Below are 15,295 nucleotides of genomic sequence, written 5' to 3'. Positions count from 1 at the left end.
GATGAGGTGTTGTTCCTCCAGTTTGCGTTGGGCTTCAATGGAACAATGCAGCAAGCCAAGGATAGACATGTGGGCAAGAGAGCAGGGTGGAGTGTTGAAATGGCAAGCGACAGGGAGGTTTGGGTCATTCTTGCGGACAGACCGCAGGTGTTCTGCAAAGCGGTCGCCCAGTTTTCGTTTGGTCTCTCCAATGTAGAGGAGACCGCATTGGGAGCAACGAATGCAGTAGACTAAGTTGGGGGAAATGCAAGTGAAATGTTGCTTCACTTGAAAGGAGTGTTTGGGCCCTTGGACGGTGAGGAGCGTGGAAGTGAAGGGGCAGGTGTTACATCTTTTGCGTGGGCATGGGGTGGTGCCACAGGTGGGGGTTGGGGAGTAGGGGGTGATGGAGGAGTGGACCAGGGTGTCCCGGAGGGAACGATCCCTACGGAATGCTGACAGTGGGGTTGAAGGGAAGATGTGTTTGGTAGTGGCATCATGCTGGAGTTGGCGGAAATGGCGGAGGATGATCCTTTGAATGTGGAGGCTGGTGGGGTGATAAGTGAGGACAAGGGGGACCCTATCATGTTTCTGGGAGGGAGGAGAAGGCATGAGGGCGGATGCGCGAGAGATGGGCTGGACACGGTTGAGGGCCCTGTCAACAACCATGGGTGGAAAACCTCGGTTAAGGAAGGAGGAGGACATGTCAGAGGAACTGTGTTTGAAGGTACCATCATTGGAACAGATGCGACGGAGGCGAAGGAACTGAGAGAATGGGATGGAGTCCTTACAGGAAGCGGGGTGTGAGGAGCTGTAGTCAAGGTAGCTGTGGGAGTCGGTAGGCTTGTAATGGATATTGGTGGACAGTCTATCACCAGAAATTGAGACAGAGAGGTCAAGGAAGGGAAGGGAAGTGTCAGAGATGGACCACATGAAAATGATGGAGGGGTGGAGATTGGAAGCAAAATTAATACATTTTTCCAAGTCCTGACGAGAGCACGAAGCAGCACCAAAGTAATCATCGACGTACCGGAGAAAGAGTTGTGGAAGGGGGCCGGAGTAGGACTGGAACAAGGAATGTTCCACATACCCCATAAAGAGACAGGCATAGCTGGGGCCCATGCGGGTACCCATAGCCACACCTTTTATTTTGAGGAAGTGAGAGGTGTTGAAGGAGAAATTGTTCAGTGTGAGAACAAGGTCAGCCAGACGGAGGAGAGTAGTGGTGGATGGGGATTGTTCGGGCCTCTGTTCGAGGAAGAAGCTAAGGGCCCTCAGACCATCCTGGTGGGGGATGGAGGTGTAGAGGGATTGGACGTCCATGGTGAAGAGGAAGCGATTGGGGCCAGGGAACTGGAAATTGTTGATGTGACGTAAGGTGTCAGAGGAATCAAGGATGTAGGTGGGGACGGACTGGACAAGGGGAGAGAGAAGGGAGTCAAGATAACGAGAAATGAGCTCTGTGGGGCAGGAGCAAGCTGAGACGATCGGTCTACCGGGATAGTTCTGTTTGTGGATTTTGGGTAGGAGGTAGAAGCGGGCCGTCCGAGGTTGGGCGACTATCAGGTTGGAAGCTGTGGGAGGAAGATCCCCAGAGGAGATGAGGTCAGTGACAGTCCGGGAAACAATGGCTTGAAGTTCAGTGGTGGGGTCATGGTCCAGGGAGAGGTAGGAGGAAATGTCTGTGAGTTGACGCTCAGCCTGCGCGCCAGACAACAACAGCACCACCCTTGTCAGCGGGTTTGATGATGATGTCAGGGTTGGACCTGAGAGAATGGAGTGCAGTAAGTTCAGCGAGAGAGAGATTAGAATGGGTGAGAGGAGCAGAGAAATTGAGACGACTAATGTCGCGCCGACAGTTCTCAATGAAAAGATCAAGAGAAGGTAAGAATCCAGAGGGAGGGGTCCAGGTGGAGGGACAATATTGGAGGTGGGTGAAAGGATCCGTTGAACGGGGAGAGGACTCCTGCCCAAACAAATGAGCCCGGAGACGAAGACGGCGGAAGAAGAGTTCAGCATCGTGCCGAGCCCGAAATTCATTAAGGTGAGGGCGTAGGGGTATGAAACTAAGTCCTTTGTTGAGCACTGATCGTTCAGCATTGGAGAGGAGAAGTTCAGGGGGTATAGTGAATACACAGCTGGGGCTGGGATTGGAAGGTGGGGTGGGGACGGAGGGACAGGCAGGGGTGGAGGGTCCTAGATGGGTGTTGGTGTCGATGAGTTGTTGGAGCTTGCGTTCCTTAGCACTTGAGAGAAAGAGAAAAAGTTTCTTGTTGAGGCGTCGGATGAGAAGAAGAATAAAATGAAACTGGGGACACGCGCAGCTTTGAAAAAGGGTACAGCGGTGCTGCTGGAGGGAGAGGTTGAGTGTGTTCATATGGCGGTGCATGGCACTGAGTGTGGATCTCAGGATGCGACGGGAACAGCAGTCCGAGAAACGTTTTATGTCCTGGAAATACCTGTAATCCTGGGTGGGTTCAAAACATGAGGGGTGGAATTTCAGTTGAAATCCACGTGGGGTAATTCGGAGACGGAGACAGTCACTGAGAAAGGAGATATGGCTGTGAAAGCGGGTTTTAGTAAACACCTTGTCAAGCACCAGGAGAGAAATGGAAAGCAATGAAGGTGAACAAGGCAAAAGAGAGATACGGAAATCTTGTCGTAGAGACGAACAGAACTTCTTCAAGGACGTAGGCATTTCTTGAAGAGCACACAGAGATAAAAACAAAAAACAAAAAACTGCGGATGCTGGAAATCCAAAACAAAAACAGAATTACCTAGAAAAACTCAGCAGGTCTGGCAGCATTGGCAGAGAAGAAAAGAGTTGACGTTTCGTGTCCTCATAACCCTTCAACAGAACTAGGCGAATCCCAGGAAGGGGTGAAATATAAGCTGGTTTAAGGTGGTGGGGGGGTGGGGTTGGATGGGGGGAGAGAAGTGGAGGGGGGTGGTGTAGTTGTAAGCAAAAGCAGTGATAGAAGCAGATCATCAAAAGATGTCACAGACAGCAGAACAAAAGAACAAATAGGTGTCAAAGTTGGTGATATTATCTTAACGAATGTGCTAATTAAGAATGGATGGTAGGGCACTCAAGGTATAGCTCTAGTGGGGGTGGGGGGAGCATAAAAGATTTAAAAATATTTTAAAATAATGGAAATAGGTGGGAAAAAGAAAAATCTATATAATTTATTGGGGAAAAAAAAACAAAAGGAAGGGGGAAGAAACAGAAAGGGGGTGGGGATGGAGGGGGAAGGTCAAGACCTAAAGTTGTCGAATTCAATATTCAGTCCGGAAGGCTGTAAACAAGCCTACCGACTCCCACAGCTACCTTGACTACAGCTCCTCACACCCCGCTTCCTGTAAGGATTCCATCCCATTCTCTCAGTTTTTTCGCCTCCGTCGCATCTGTTCCGATGATGCTACCTTCAAAAACAGTTCCTCTGACATGTCCTCCTTCTTCCTTAACTGAGGTTTTCCACCCACGGTCCTTGAGAGGGCCCTCAACCGTGTCCGGCCGATCTCCCGCGCATCCGCCCTCACGCCTTCTCCTCCCTCCCAGAAACATGATAGGGTCCCCCTTGTCCTCACTTATCACCCCACCAGCCTCCACATTCAAAGGATCATCCTCCGCCATTTCCGCCAACTCCAGCATGATGCCACTACCAAACACATCTTCCCTTCACCCCCACTGTCGGCATTCCGTAGGGATTGTTCCCTCCGGGACACCCTGGTCCACTCCTCCATCACCCCCTACTCCCCAACCCCCACCTATGGCACCACCCTGTGCCCACGCAAAAGATGTAACACCTGCCCCTTCACTTCCACTCTCCTCACCGTCCTGGGGCCCAAACACTCCTTTCAAGTGAAGCAACATTTCACTTGCATTTCCCCCAACTTAGTCTACTGCATTCGTTGCTCCCAATGCGGTCTCCTCTACATTGGAGAGACCAAACGAAAACTGGGCGACCACTTTGCAGAACACCTGCGGTCTGTCCGCAAGAATGATCCAAACCTCCCTGTCGCTTGCCATTTCAACACTCCACCCTGCTCTCTTGCCCACATGTCTGTCCTTGGCTTGCTGCATTGTTCCAGTGAAGCACAACGCCAACTGGAGGAACAACACCTCATCTTCCGACTAGGCACTTTACAGCCATCCGGACTGAATATTGAATTCAACAACTTTAGGTCTTGACCTTCCCCCTCCATCCCCACCCCCTTTCTGTTTCTTCCCCCTTCCTTTTGTTTTTTTTTCCCCAATAAATTATATAGATTTTTCTTTTACCCACCTATTTCCATTATTTTAAAATATTTTTAAATCTTTTATGCTCCCCCCCACCCCCACTAGAGCTATACCTTGAGTGCCCTACCATCCATTCTTAATTAGCACATTCGTTTAGATAGTATCACCAACTTCGACACCTATTTGTTCTTTTGTTCTGCTGTCTGTGACATCTTTTGATGATCTGCTTCTATCACTGCTTTTGCCTACAACCACACCACCCCCCTCCACTTCCCTCCCCTCACCCAACCCCACCCCCCCTGACCACCTTAAACCAGCTTATATTTCACCCCTTCCTGGGATTCGCCTAGTTCTGTCGAAGGGTCACCAGGACTCGAAACGTCAACTCTTTTCTTCTCCGCCGATGCTGCCAGACCTGCTGAGTTTTTCCAGGTAATTCTGTTTTTATTTTGGATTTCCAGCATCCGCAGTTTTTTGTTTTTATCTCTGTGTGCTCTTCAAGAAATGCCTACGTCCTTGAAGAAGTTCTGTTCGTCTCTACGACAAGATTTCCGTATCTCTCTTTTGCCTTGTTCACCTTCATTGCTTTCCATTTCTCTCCTTGACAAGGTGTTTACTAAAACCCGCTTTCACAGCCATATCTCCTTTCTCAGTGACTGTCTCCGTCTCCGAATTACCCCACGTGGATTTCAACTGAAATTCCACCCCTCATGTTTTGAACCCACCCAGGATTACAGGTATTTCCGGGACATAAAACGTTTCTCGGACTGCTGTTCCCGTCGCATCCTGAGATCCACACTCAGTGCCATGCACCGCCATATGAACACACTCAACCTCTCCCTCCAGCAGCACCGCTGTACCCTTTCTCAAAGCTGCGCGTGCCCCCAGTTTCATTTTATTCTTCTTCTCATCCGACGCCTCAACAAGAAACTTTTTCTCTTTCTCTCAAGTGCTAAGGAACGCAAGCTCCAACAACTCATCGACACCAACACCCATCTAGGACCCTCCACCCCTGCCTGTCCCTCCGTCCCCACCCCATCTTCCAATCCCATCCCCAGCCGTGTATTCACTATACCCCCTGACATTCACCTCTCCGATGCTGAACAATCAGTGCTCAGCAAAGGACTTAGTTTCATACCCCTACGCCCTCACCTTAATGAATTTCGGGCTCGGCACGATGCTGAACTCTTCTTCCGCCGTCTTCGTCTCCGGGCTCATTTGTTTGGGCAGGAGTCCTCTCCCCGTTCAACGGATCCTTTCACCCACCTCCAATATTGTCCCTCCACCTGGACCCCTCCCTCTGGATTCTTACCTTCTCTTGATCTTTTCATTGAGAACTGTCGGCGCGACATTAGTCGTCTCAATTTCTCTGCTCCTCTCACCCATTCTAATCTCTCTCTCGCTGAACTTACTGCACTCCATTCTCTCAGGTCCAACCCTGACATCGTTATCAAACCCGCTGACAAGGGTGGTGCTGTTGTTGTCTGGTGTGGAGGCTGAGCGTCAACTCACAGACATTTCCTCCTACCTCTCCCTGGACCATGACCCCACCACTGAACATCAAGCCATTGTTTCCCGGACTGTCACTGACCTCATCTCCTCTGGGGATCTTCCTCCCACAGCTTCCAACCTGATAGTCGCCCAACCTCGGACGGCCCGCTTCTACCTCCTACCCAAAATCCACAAACAGAATTGTCCCGGTAGACCGATCGTCTCAGCTTGCTCCTGCCCCACAGAACTCATTTCTCGTTATCTTGACTCCCTTCTCTCTCCCCTTGTCCAGTCCCTCCCCACCTACATCCTTGATTCCTCTGACACCTTACGTCACATCAAAAATTTCCAGTTCCCTGGCCCCAACCGCTTCGTCTTCACCATGGACATCCAATCCCTCTACACCTCCATCCCCCACCAGGATGGTCTGAGGGCCCTTAGCTTCTTCCTCGAACAGAGGCCCGAACAATCCCCATCCACCACTACTCTCCTCCGTCTGGCTGAACTTGTTCTCACGCTGAACAATTTCTCCTTCAACTCCTCTCACTTCCTCAAAATAAAAGGTGTGGCTATGGGTACCCGCATGGGCCCCAGCTATGCCTGTCTCTTTATGGGGTATGTGGAACATTCCTTGTTCCAGTCCTACTCCGGCCCCCTTCCACAACTCTTTCTCCGGTATATCGATGATTACTTTGGTGCTGCTTCGTGCTCTCATCAGGACTTGGAAAAATGTATTAATTTTGCTTCCAATCTCCACCCCTCCATCATTTTCACGTGGTCCATCTCTGACACTTCCCTTCCCTTCCTTGATCTCGCTGTCTCAATCTCTGGTGATAGACTGTCCACCAATATCCATTACAAGCCTACCGACTCCCACAGCTACCTTGACTACAGCTCCTCACACCCCGCTTCCTGTAAGGACTCCATCCCATTCTCTCAGTTCCTTCGCCTCCGTCGCATCTGTTCCGATGATGCTACCTTCAAAAACAGTTCCTCTGACATGTCCTCCTTCTTCCTTAACTGAGGTTTTCCACCCACGGTCCTTGACAGGGCCCTCAACCGTGTCCGGCCGATCTCCCGCGCATCCGCCCTCACGCCTTCTCCTCCCTCCCAGAAACATGATAGGGTCCCCCTTGTCCTCACTTATCACCCCACCAGCCTCCGCATTCAAAGGATCATCCTCCGCCATTTCCGCCAACTCCAGCATGATGCCACTACCAAACACATCTTCCCTTCACCCCCACTGTTGGCATTCCGTAGGGATCGTTCCCTCCGGGACACCCTGGTCCACTCCTCCATCACCCCCTACTCCCCAACCCCCACCTATGGCACCACCCCGTGCCCACGCAAAAGATGTAACACCTGCCCCTTCATTTCCACTCTCCTCACCGTCCTGGGGCCCAAACACTCCTTTCAAGTGAAGCAACATTTCACTTGCATTTCCCCCAACTTAGTCTACTGCATTCGTTGCTCCCAGTGCGGTCTCCTCTACATTGGAGAGACCAAGCGTAAACTGGGCGACCGCTTTGCAGAACATCTGTGGTCTGTCCACAAGAATGACCCAAACCTCCCTATCGCTTGCCATTTCAACACTCCACCCTGCTCTCTTGCCCACATGTCTGTCCTTGGCTTGCTGCATTGTTCCAGTGAAGCACAACGCCAACTGGAGCAACAACACCTCATCTTCCGACTAGGCACTTGACAGCCTTCTGGACTGAATATTGAATTCAACAACTTTAGGTCTTGACCTTCCCCCTCCATCCCCACCCCCTTTCTGTTTCTTCCCCCTTCCTTTTGTTTTTTTTTCCCCAATAAATTATATAGATTTTTCTTTTTCCCACCTATTTCCATTATTTTAAAATATTTTTAAATCTTTTATGCTCCCCCCACCCCCACTAGAGCTATACCTTGAGTGCCCTACCATCCATTCTTAATTAGCACATTCGTTTAGATAGTATCACCAACTTCGACACCTATTTGTTCTTTTGTTCTGCTGTCTGTGACATCTTTTGATGATCTGCTTCTATCACTGCTTTTGCCTACAACCACACCACCCCCCTCCACTTCTCTCCCCCCACCCAACCCCACCCCCCCACCACCTTAAACCAGCTTATATTTCACCCCTTCCTGGGCTTCGCCTAGTTCTGCCGAAGGGTCATGAGGACTTGAAACGTCAACTGTTTTCTTCTCCGCCGATGCTGCCAGACCTGCTGAGTTTTTCCAGGTAATTCTGTTTTTGTATTGGATTATCTGTTAGTCTAACTCATTCTTTCCCAAGAGCTCCAAGCCTTTGAGTTCTTTATGTTCACCTACAAACTTTATGCGTTTAAAAACCAAACATGGCATTTCCTCATCACTGGCTGCTTAAGTTACCAAATCGTTGCCCTACTTTTTTCAAACTTAGTGTTGTCTTGCTCTTAGCCCTTAACTGATTATTTCAATAATATACAACTCCCACACAAGCTTACCTGTGGGCTAGGTACTGTTTTCATGTGTGCCAGGATTGCTTCCTTGAGCTGGTTCACATCATTTTCTGTCTGTTCATATTCTTTCCATGCATTCTCCAACTCCTACAGAGAAATGATATATGAGTTTGTTTCATTCCACAGTGTAATTGATGGAAAAACAAACACTCCAATGGATTTAAAGTGGACAGTAGTTATTTTATTGTTCTCTCTCCTGAACTGGTTTATTGACTTCTTATCCCACAAGGCACTGTTAACACAGAAATAGACAGAACTGCAATGCATTTGTCCAATCCCAGAGCTCAAAAGACAGCAGAGATTACTTCAACTACAGCTGTTTCTGTCTCGTATCGATCCATTTTCCTACACAGTTTGACAACATTATCTGAATGAGCTTCCCCAATATTACCTGCAAAGAAAAAGAGTACAGGAATCCTTTTGGAAATGTCCAGCAAAAACATGCTTAGACTTAATGATCCAATCAACATACTAATGATTAAATTATGGAATGGGAGGGGATAATCACAGCGACGATCTTGTACTCAATATCGACATATGTACTTTACGAATCAAAAGAAGAAACTAATTTTTCCTCCCCTGTCCATGCTCAGATAACAAAACATGACTATTTGAATAAAAGGACCCCAAACATTTGACCTCAAGTGGAGTGCATCACATCCCGAAAGATGATTCTGAGAAACACCCCAACTATTGGCCAGATTGAAGCCCAGTGGCATAAAGCAGGTCAGGGAATATACAAGGTACTTCATAGCTCAATTCCAGCTCCCTTCTAAAGGAGCTTATCATCTCAGCTTCAATTGCTTGACATTGTGATCCAATCCATATTCACTACCACGGAAATACTACTAGCTCTAATCTTGCATTAATTTCACATGAAGAGCTCAAATGTTAATTCAAAAGACAAGCAAAAAGTTTCACCTGAATAGTTTGCTGATTTATATTATAAATCTTTCGAGGTTTCCTGTTCAGCAAAAATGTTGCTAATTCTTGGTGCACGTTTGGCAGTGGAGACTCACTGCTGCTTAACATTATCATTTAACCCATAAAATGCTTAACTTGTTACAGATTATAACTGAAGACCGTACACATGGGTTATTGCGCATCTCACATGGTGTGTTGCCTTCATGGTGCCAGGGTAAATGACATCAGGGAAAGGATGCAGAATATTCTGCAGGATGGGGAGGGGAGGGAAGGGAGTAAGCCAGAAGCGGTGTTACACGTTAGTATCAGTGACAAAGAGAGCACAGGTATTGAGGTCCTATGGTCAGATTTAAAAACTGAGATGTCAAAGGTAGTGATGATGATGATGGTTGTCCTTCAAGTTCAAAGGTGATGATGGATCTGCAGACTCATTAACAAATGAATACGGAGGTGGTTATGTAGTCCCAGTCTGGATGCACAGAGTAGGAAACAGTTGGGGCATTGGAACTCATGTTGTGACATTGGCAGGTGTTGCTTCATGATGTTGTCCAGGGACAGCAATAGGAAATTGGTGTTGATCCTTTTCTAAAGTGACAGAAGCTCTACAGATCAGGGCTTCCAGTGAGTTCCTTCTTGGCGCTGATTCTTCCAGCTCATTAGGCTTGATGCCACTCCATTTCAGATCTCCCTTAAACAGGTCTTTGTAACTTGCATGGCCAATATTGGTCTTTTTTTGCCAGGCGTTAGTTCATCACACAGAGCTGTCTCGGAATGCGATGGTCCTCCATTCTAATTACATGCTCTACCCAGTGCAGTTGTGCTGGCAGGAGCATTGCCTCAATACTTGTTGTCTGGGCTCGGTTCCTGATTCGGTCTTGCCAGCAGATGTTGAGGATGGAGTAAGATGCATGTGAAATTGTTCCTAACTGCCTTATGTGTTTGCAGTATAAATTCCAGGACTCACAGCCATAGAAGAGGAAAGTAATGACAAGACTGTTGTACATTTTGATCTTCATGAACAGTCTAATGCTGTGATGGTTAACTACACCGGTGCGAAGCCTTCCGAGTGCCTGGCTCGCCTTGCTGATCCTAGCTGGTATCTCCTTATCACGTGGCCCGTCATTGGAGATAATGGTTCCAATCTCTGGATTACTCTCAGTGTTATGTGCCAGTGAGAGAATAAATAGGAAAATAGGGAGGATTAATGCATGGTTTGAGGCATGGTGCAGGATGGAGGGTTTTAAATCCTTGTGGCATTGGGATTAGTTCTGGGGCAGGAGGCACCAATTCAAGAGGGGGCTTCAAGTGGATAAGTCAGATTGCTTTCATCTCAGGTTGTTAAAGAAACTGGGGTTGGAGGAAGGAGAAGAGCTTGCTATCATCTTCCAATCTTCCCTAGATATCGGGGAGATGTCAGAGGATTGGAGAGTGGCAAATGTGACACCATTATTCAAGAAACGGTGTCAGGATAGTCCTATTAACTACAGGCCACTTCATTTAACATCAGTGATGGGTAAGATTTTAGAAAAAACAAATCAGGGAAAAATCAACAGGCGCTCAGAGGTTTGTGTTAATTAAGGAGAGCCAGCACGGGATTTGTAAAAGGCAGATCATGCTCAACTAATCTAACTAAATTTTTTGTCGAAGTGACAGAGAGGGTTGATGAAGAGAATGCAATGGATGTTGTCTATCTGGGTTCTAAGAAAGCACTTGACAAAGTACCACATAAAAGGTTGGTTAACAAAACTGAAATTTATGTAATGAGGAGGGTTTGTGTCAGCTTGGTTAAAAAAAAAATTCATCCATGGGATGTGGGCACTGCTGGACAGGACCACATTTATGGTCCATCTCTAATTTGCCCTCAGGAAGGTGGCGGTGAGCTGCCTTCTTGAGCCGCTGTGGTCCATGTGATGTAGGTACACCCACAGTGCTGTTAGGGAGTTCCAGGAGTTTGACACAATAACAGTGAAAAAACGGCAATATGTTTTCAAGTCAGGATGATGTGTGGCTTGGAGGGGAGCTTCCAGATGGTGGTGTTCCCATGTGTCTGTTGCTCTTGTCCTTCTAGGCAGTAGGTGTTATCTAAGGAGCCTTGGTGATTTCCTGCAGTGCATCTTGTAAATGCTACACACTGCTGCCAATGCGCGTCGGCGGTGGAGGAAGTGAATGTTTTTTGTAGATGTGGTGCCAATCAAGCAGGCTGCTTTGTCCTGGATAGTGTTGGGCTTCTTGAGTGTTGTTGGAGCTGTACTCATCCAGGCAAGTGGAGAGTGTTCCATCACACTCCTGACTTGTGCCTTGTTGGTAGTGGACAAGCTTTGGTCAGCTCGGAAGTGAGTTAATCGCTTCAGGATTCCTTGCCTCTGGTCTGCTCTTGTAGCCACAATATTTATATGGCTAGTCCAGTTCAGTTTCTGGTCAATCGTAACCACCCCCCTCAGGATGTTGACGGTAGTTATCTTTGAATGGTTATTAATAATTATCTTTCATTCTCCAGACAAGAAAAAGAGTGGTGTTTTCCAAGGGCCAGTGAGAGAACCACAGCTTTTTTGATACACATATAAGTTACTTGGGTTTTGGAATATGGAGTAAAACTTAAACACTGCTGATGATACCAAAGTTGGAAGAGTGCTAAACAATCAAAATGATACAAATTGACTGCAACAGAATATAGATAGGTCAACAGAATTGGCAGACAAATGGCAGATGGAATTTAATACAGTGCAGTGTGAGGTGTTGCATTTTGGCAGAAGGGATGAGGAGTGGCAATATAGACTTAATGGCACAGCTCTAAGGAGTATGCAGGGATAGCATTTGGGGTTGCCATTTCAAATGCATAGATCTTTGAAGGTGCCAGGACACACTGAGAAAGTTGTTAGCAAGGTATAAGGGGATGTTAGGCTTCATAAATAGAGGTGTTGTGTACAAATGCTGGGAAGTTATGCTGGAACTTCATAAATCTCTGGTTAGGCCACAACTAAGTATTGCAACCAGTTCTGGTCACCACTGTTTACAAAGGATGCGAAGGTCCTTGAAAGGATGTGCAGGAGATTTACCACAATGGTTCCAAGGATGAAGAATTTAAGCAACAAAATTAGGTTGAAGCAGCTGGGGATTGGCTAAGGTAGACAAGGAAAAACTATTCCCAGTGGCTGATGCTATAAGGACTAAGGGACACAGGTTTAAGGTTTTGGGCTACAGATGCTTTGGGGGTGGGGGGGGGGGGGGAGGGTGGTATGTTAGAACAAATTTTTTTATGAAGCATGTAATAATGGCCTGTGGCTCACTGCCAACGAGTGTGGTGGAAGCTGAGACAATCAATGATTTCAAAAGAAAATTGAACGGGTACTTGCAGGATTATGGGGATAGAGTAGGGGAATGGGATGGAATGGATTGCTCTAGAGCTGTCATAGGCTTGATGAGCCATAAATGGCTCTATATTCTTCAATAACCAAACATCACTACTTGAATAAAATGACTCCAAACATTTTGACCTTAAAGGGAGTGCATCATTTCCCCTAAAGATGATACACAACTGTAGCAACGCTTAGAACACATACTACCAAAGCAGTAAGTTTTTGACATCACTCAAGAGTACCCACTAAGCTGCAGCTATACTGCAGGTTCTGACCTGCTGGTTGCAACAAGGGCTAGGCCTTTGTTATATTGCAGGGTAACTGCATTCTGCCCAGCAATTTTGATCTCCCTATTTTTTATGATCAGGACAGCAGATGGAAACATTCATTTTCTCGTCATATTAAAAGAGATTCTACACAAAGTTTTCAGATTTCCCATAGTATCTGATTGTGAGAGTACCTCTAAAATGTGGCTTCACACCAGACTAAAGTTATACCACAGTCAATGGAAAATGAAATTAATATGAAAGAGCCTTGCGGCGGAGGTGTCACGAGGTTTGGCTTTTGTGTACTCGTGAGTCAGACACTGAACTTCTGTGCCACCTTTCAATCAATTAATTATTGAAAATATCTGAGATTTTGTGAATGGTCTTTTTAGTAACTACATAAACTACAATAACTGGTTAAATGGTTTGATATGGAGTATGTAGAAAGCACTTACTGTGCAGACTTTTGAAATCTCAGCTCTTATTTGAACGAGGTCTTCTTGCAAAAGCCGCTGTTGATAGGCGATCTTCTCAGTATGGGTTGGCTGTCCTTTGTATTGATCCAGTTGCCTGTGTGTTACCTCCAGTACAGATTCAAGCTTGTCCTGAGGGGACATGACAAGTTAGAACTTGCAGCAATTAACATCATACCCAAACAAAATGAAGGGCGCAATTATCACAAACACCTCTGTAAACAAGGTTTCCATTTAAGGTACACCAGTGAATGAGCATTTCAGAGGGAAATGCAGAGAGGCACAGTGATTGATCCAGCAACAGTGCCCAAGGGAATAGTGATAGGATAAACAGAATGGGAAGGAGTTTGACACCCAGAAGATGGAAGGTTGATGGGACAAGAGATGGAGTTGCTGCTCAAAGATGCAGTGACAAGAGCTACAACAGGCCATTAGAGAATGCAGGGAGTGGCATATAGGATAGCTGTGGACTTAATCAAATGAGGTTCAAGCCTAGGAGAGCAGGAAGACAAAGGGCTGTGAGGAATGTAAAGTACCTGAGAAATGAAAGATTGCATGACCAAGTGAGAAGAGGAGCTGGAGACTGGAGTGAGATATCTGATGGTAGGAGTGGGGTTGGAGGGTGGGGGTGGGGGTGGGGGTGGGTGGGGGGGGCGGTGTGTTGGTGGTGGGGGTGGGGATGGGGGTGCAGGGGAGGGATATAGAGGTTACAGGCTCAAGTTTAGAATGACAGCCAAAACATACGTGTGACTGGATACAAGAGGAGTTTGGGTTACTGGAGCATGGCAGAAATTACATGACACATGACTTGGCTATAAACAGAAGACCTTTCCTCTTACGCCAGTGCCTTATATCAAATAGATTAAAATTGCTATACGGTACAATATAAAAGTAACCAACTGTTGACCTATGGGTGTATAACTTGGAGCTAACCAACTCAACGAATACTAAAGCATTCCCCAAATAAAGGCTCATAAATCCAACTGAAGTTGTCCTTTTTAAAAATATTGAGAGTCTCCTACTATAGATCTAGTGGGTAAAGGCACCCTTCCTAGGTCTGTACTCATTCCCTGACGGTTTACTGGTTGGAGACAGCGATTCCTTGTCTGTACTGGGTCAAATGGGATTGTGACTAAATATTTATGATTTACACAAGTGTCTCCAATCCCTTCCTGATGCTGATTCCAATTGTTGGATTCTTGCACTTTCTAAGTACAATGAAACAAAGCAAATCACCTTTAAGGTTCCAGCGTCAGCCTTCCTCAGCTGCTGGACTGTTACCAGTGTGGCAGCTTTGCTTTGTTCTATCCTCATTGAAGCAGGTGGGTAAGCAAGCAAAACCCACCACATCAAATGATTCAGTGGTTGTTTTAAAGCTCCAGAGCAGAGCCCTGTCCTGCCTTTGTCTGACATGGATGCATGTTCACCATCAGTTTCTGCAGTAGCTAAGACAGCAAACATTTTCTTTAGCTGTTCACAGGAATGGTTCTGGTAGCTTCATGATCACCATTACTGATACAAGAGTTTTTTTTCCCGACTTAGTTAATTAACTGAATTTAAATACACTGGCTTCCCTCGTGGGATTATTCATATTTCTGGACCACCAGTCCAGGCTTTGGGAGTAATAGTTCAGTAGAATAACCTCTGTGCTACTGTTCACCCATCAGCTCACTGCCCATTGAACCTGCTCAGCAAATCTATAAAGGTACTCAGACCAGGAAGGCCCTAGGTTCTATCAACCATTTGAGAAAGTTGCACGTTCTCAGTTTGAGCAACTGCCCTCAGTACCCCTTTCCATTGAACAGGCTGGAATGGGCACTTGTGCGCATTGGCTAACAACAAGAACAAGGTTAGCAAGGGAGCTCCTTGCAGTCAAACAACTGGCCATAAGAATCTCAGTTTTCAGTTGAAGAGGTAATTAAAAATAGAGCCAAATAAAATTACTGCATGGCTTTCTTTTTGAAAATTGTTCCACAGAACTCGACACTACAACTATTAAACTTCATTTGTCTAAAGCGAGTCCTTTCTGAACAGAGTTTCTGGAGACCTGATAAGTTGCTACTCGCTGACAATTCTGAAGAGT

General features: G+C 46.7%; 1 protein-coding gene across 9 annotated transcripts in view; it reads right to left on the bottom strand.

The window, feature by feature from the left end:
* The window catches only part of plekha7b (pleckstrin homology domain containing, family A member 7b), a 518,153-nt gene that overhangs the window by 52,447 nt on the left and 450,411 nt on the right, over nt 1–15,295 (bottom strand). For all 9 annotated transcript variants that reach the window (XM_041197491.1, XM_041197492.1, XM_041197494.1 and 6 more), the window contains 2 exons: nt 13,195–13,344; nt 8,179–8,280 (listed from right to left, as the gene is read on the bottom strand). In XM_041197491.1, coding sequence (XP_041053425.1) covers nt 8,179–8,280; nt 13,195–13,344 — 252 coding nt within the window. The remainder of the gene's footprint in view (nt 1–8,178; nt 8,281–13,194; nt 13,345–15,295) is intronic.

The sequence above is a fragment of the Carcharodon carcharias genome, chromosome 10 (genome assembly GCF_017639515.1).
Source record: "Carcharodon carcharias isolate sCarCar2 chromosome 10, sCarCar2.pri, whole genome shotgun sequence".
Lineage (NCBI taxonomy): Eukaryota > Metazoa > Chordata > Chondrichthyes > Lamniformes > Lamnidae > Carcharodon > Carcharodon carcharias.
Note: the sequence above shows the minus strand (reverse complement) of the source record. Positions and strands in the feature narration are given on the sequence as shown.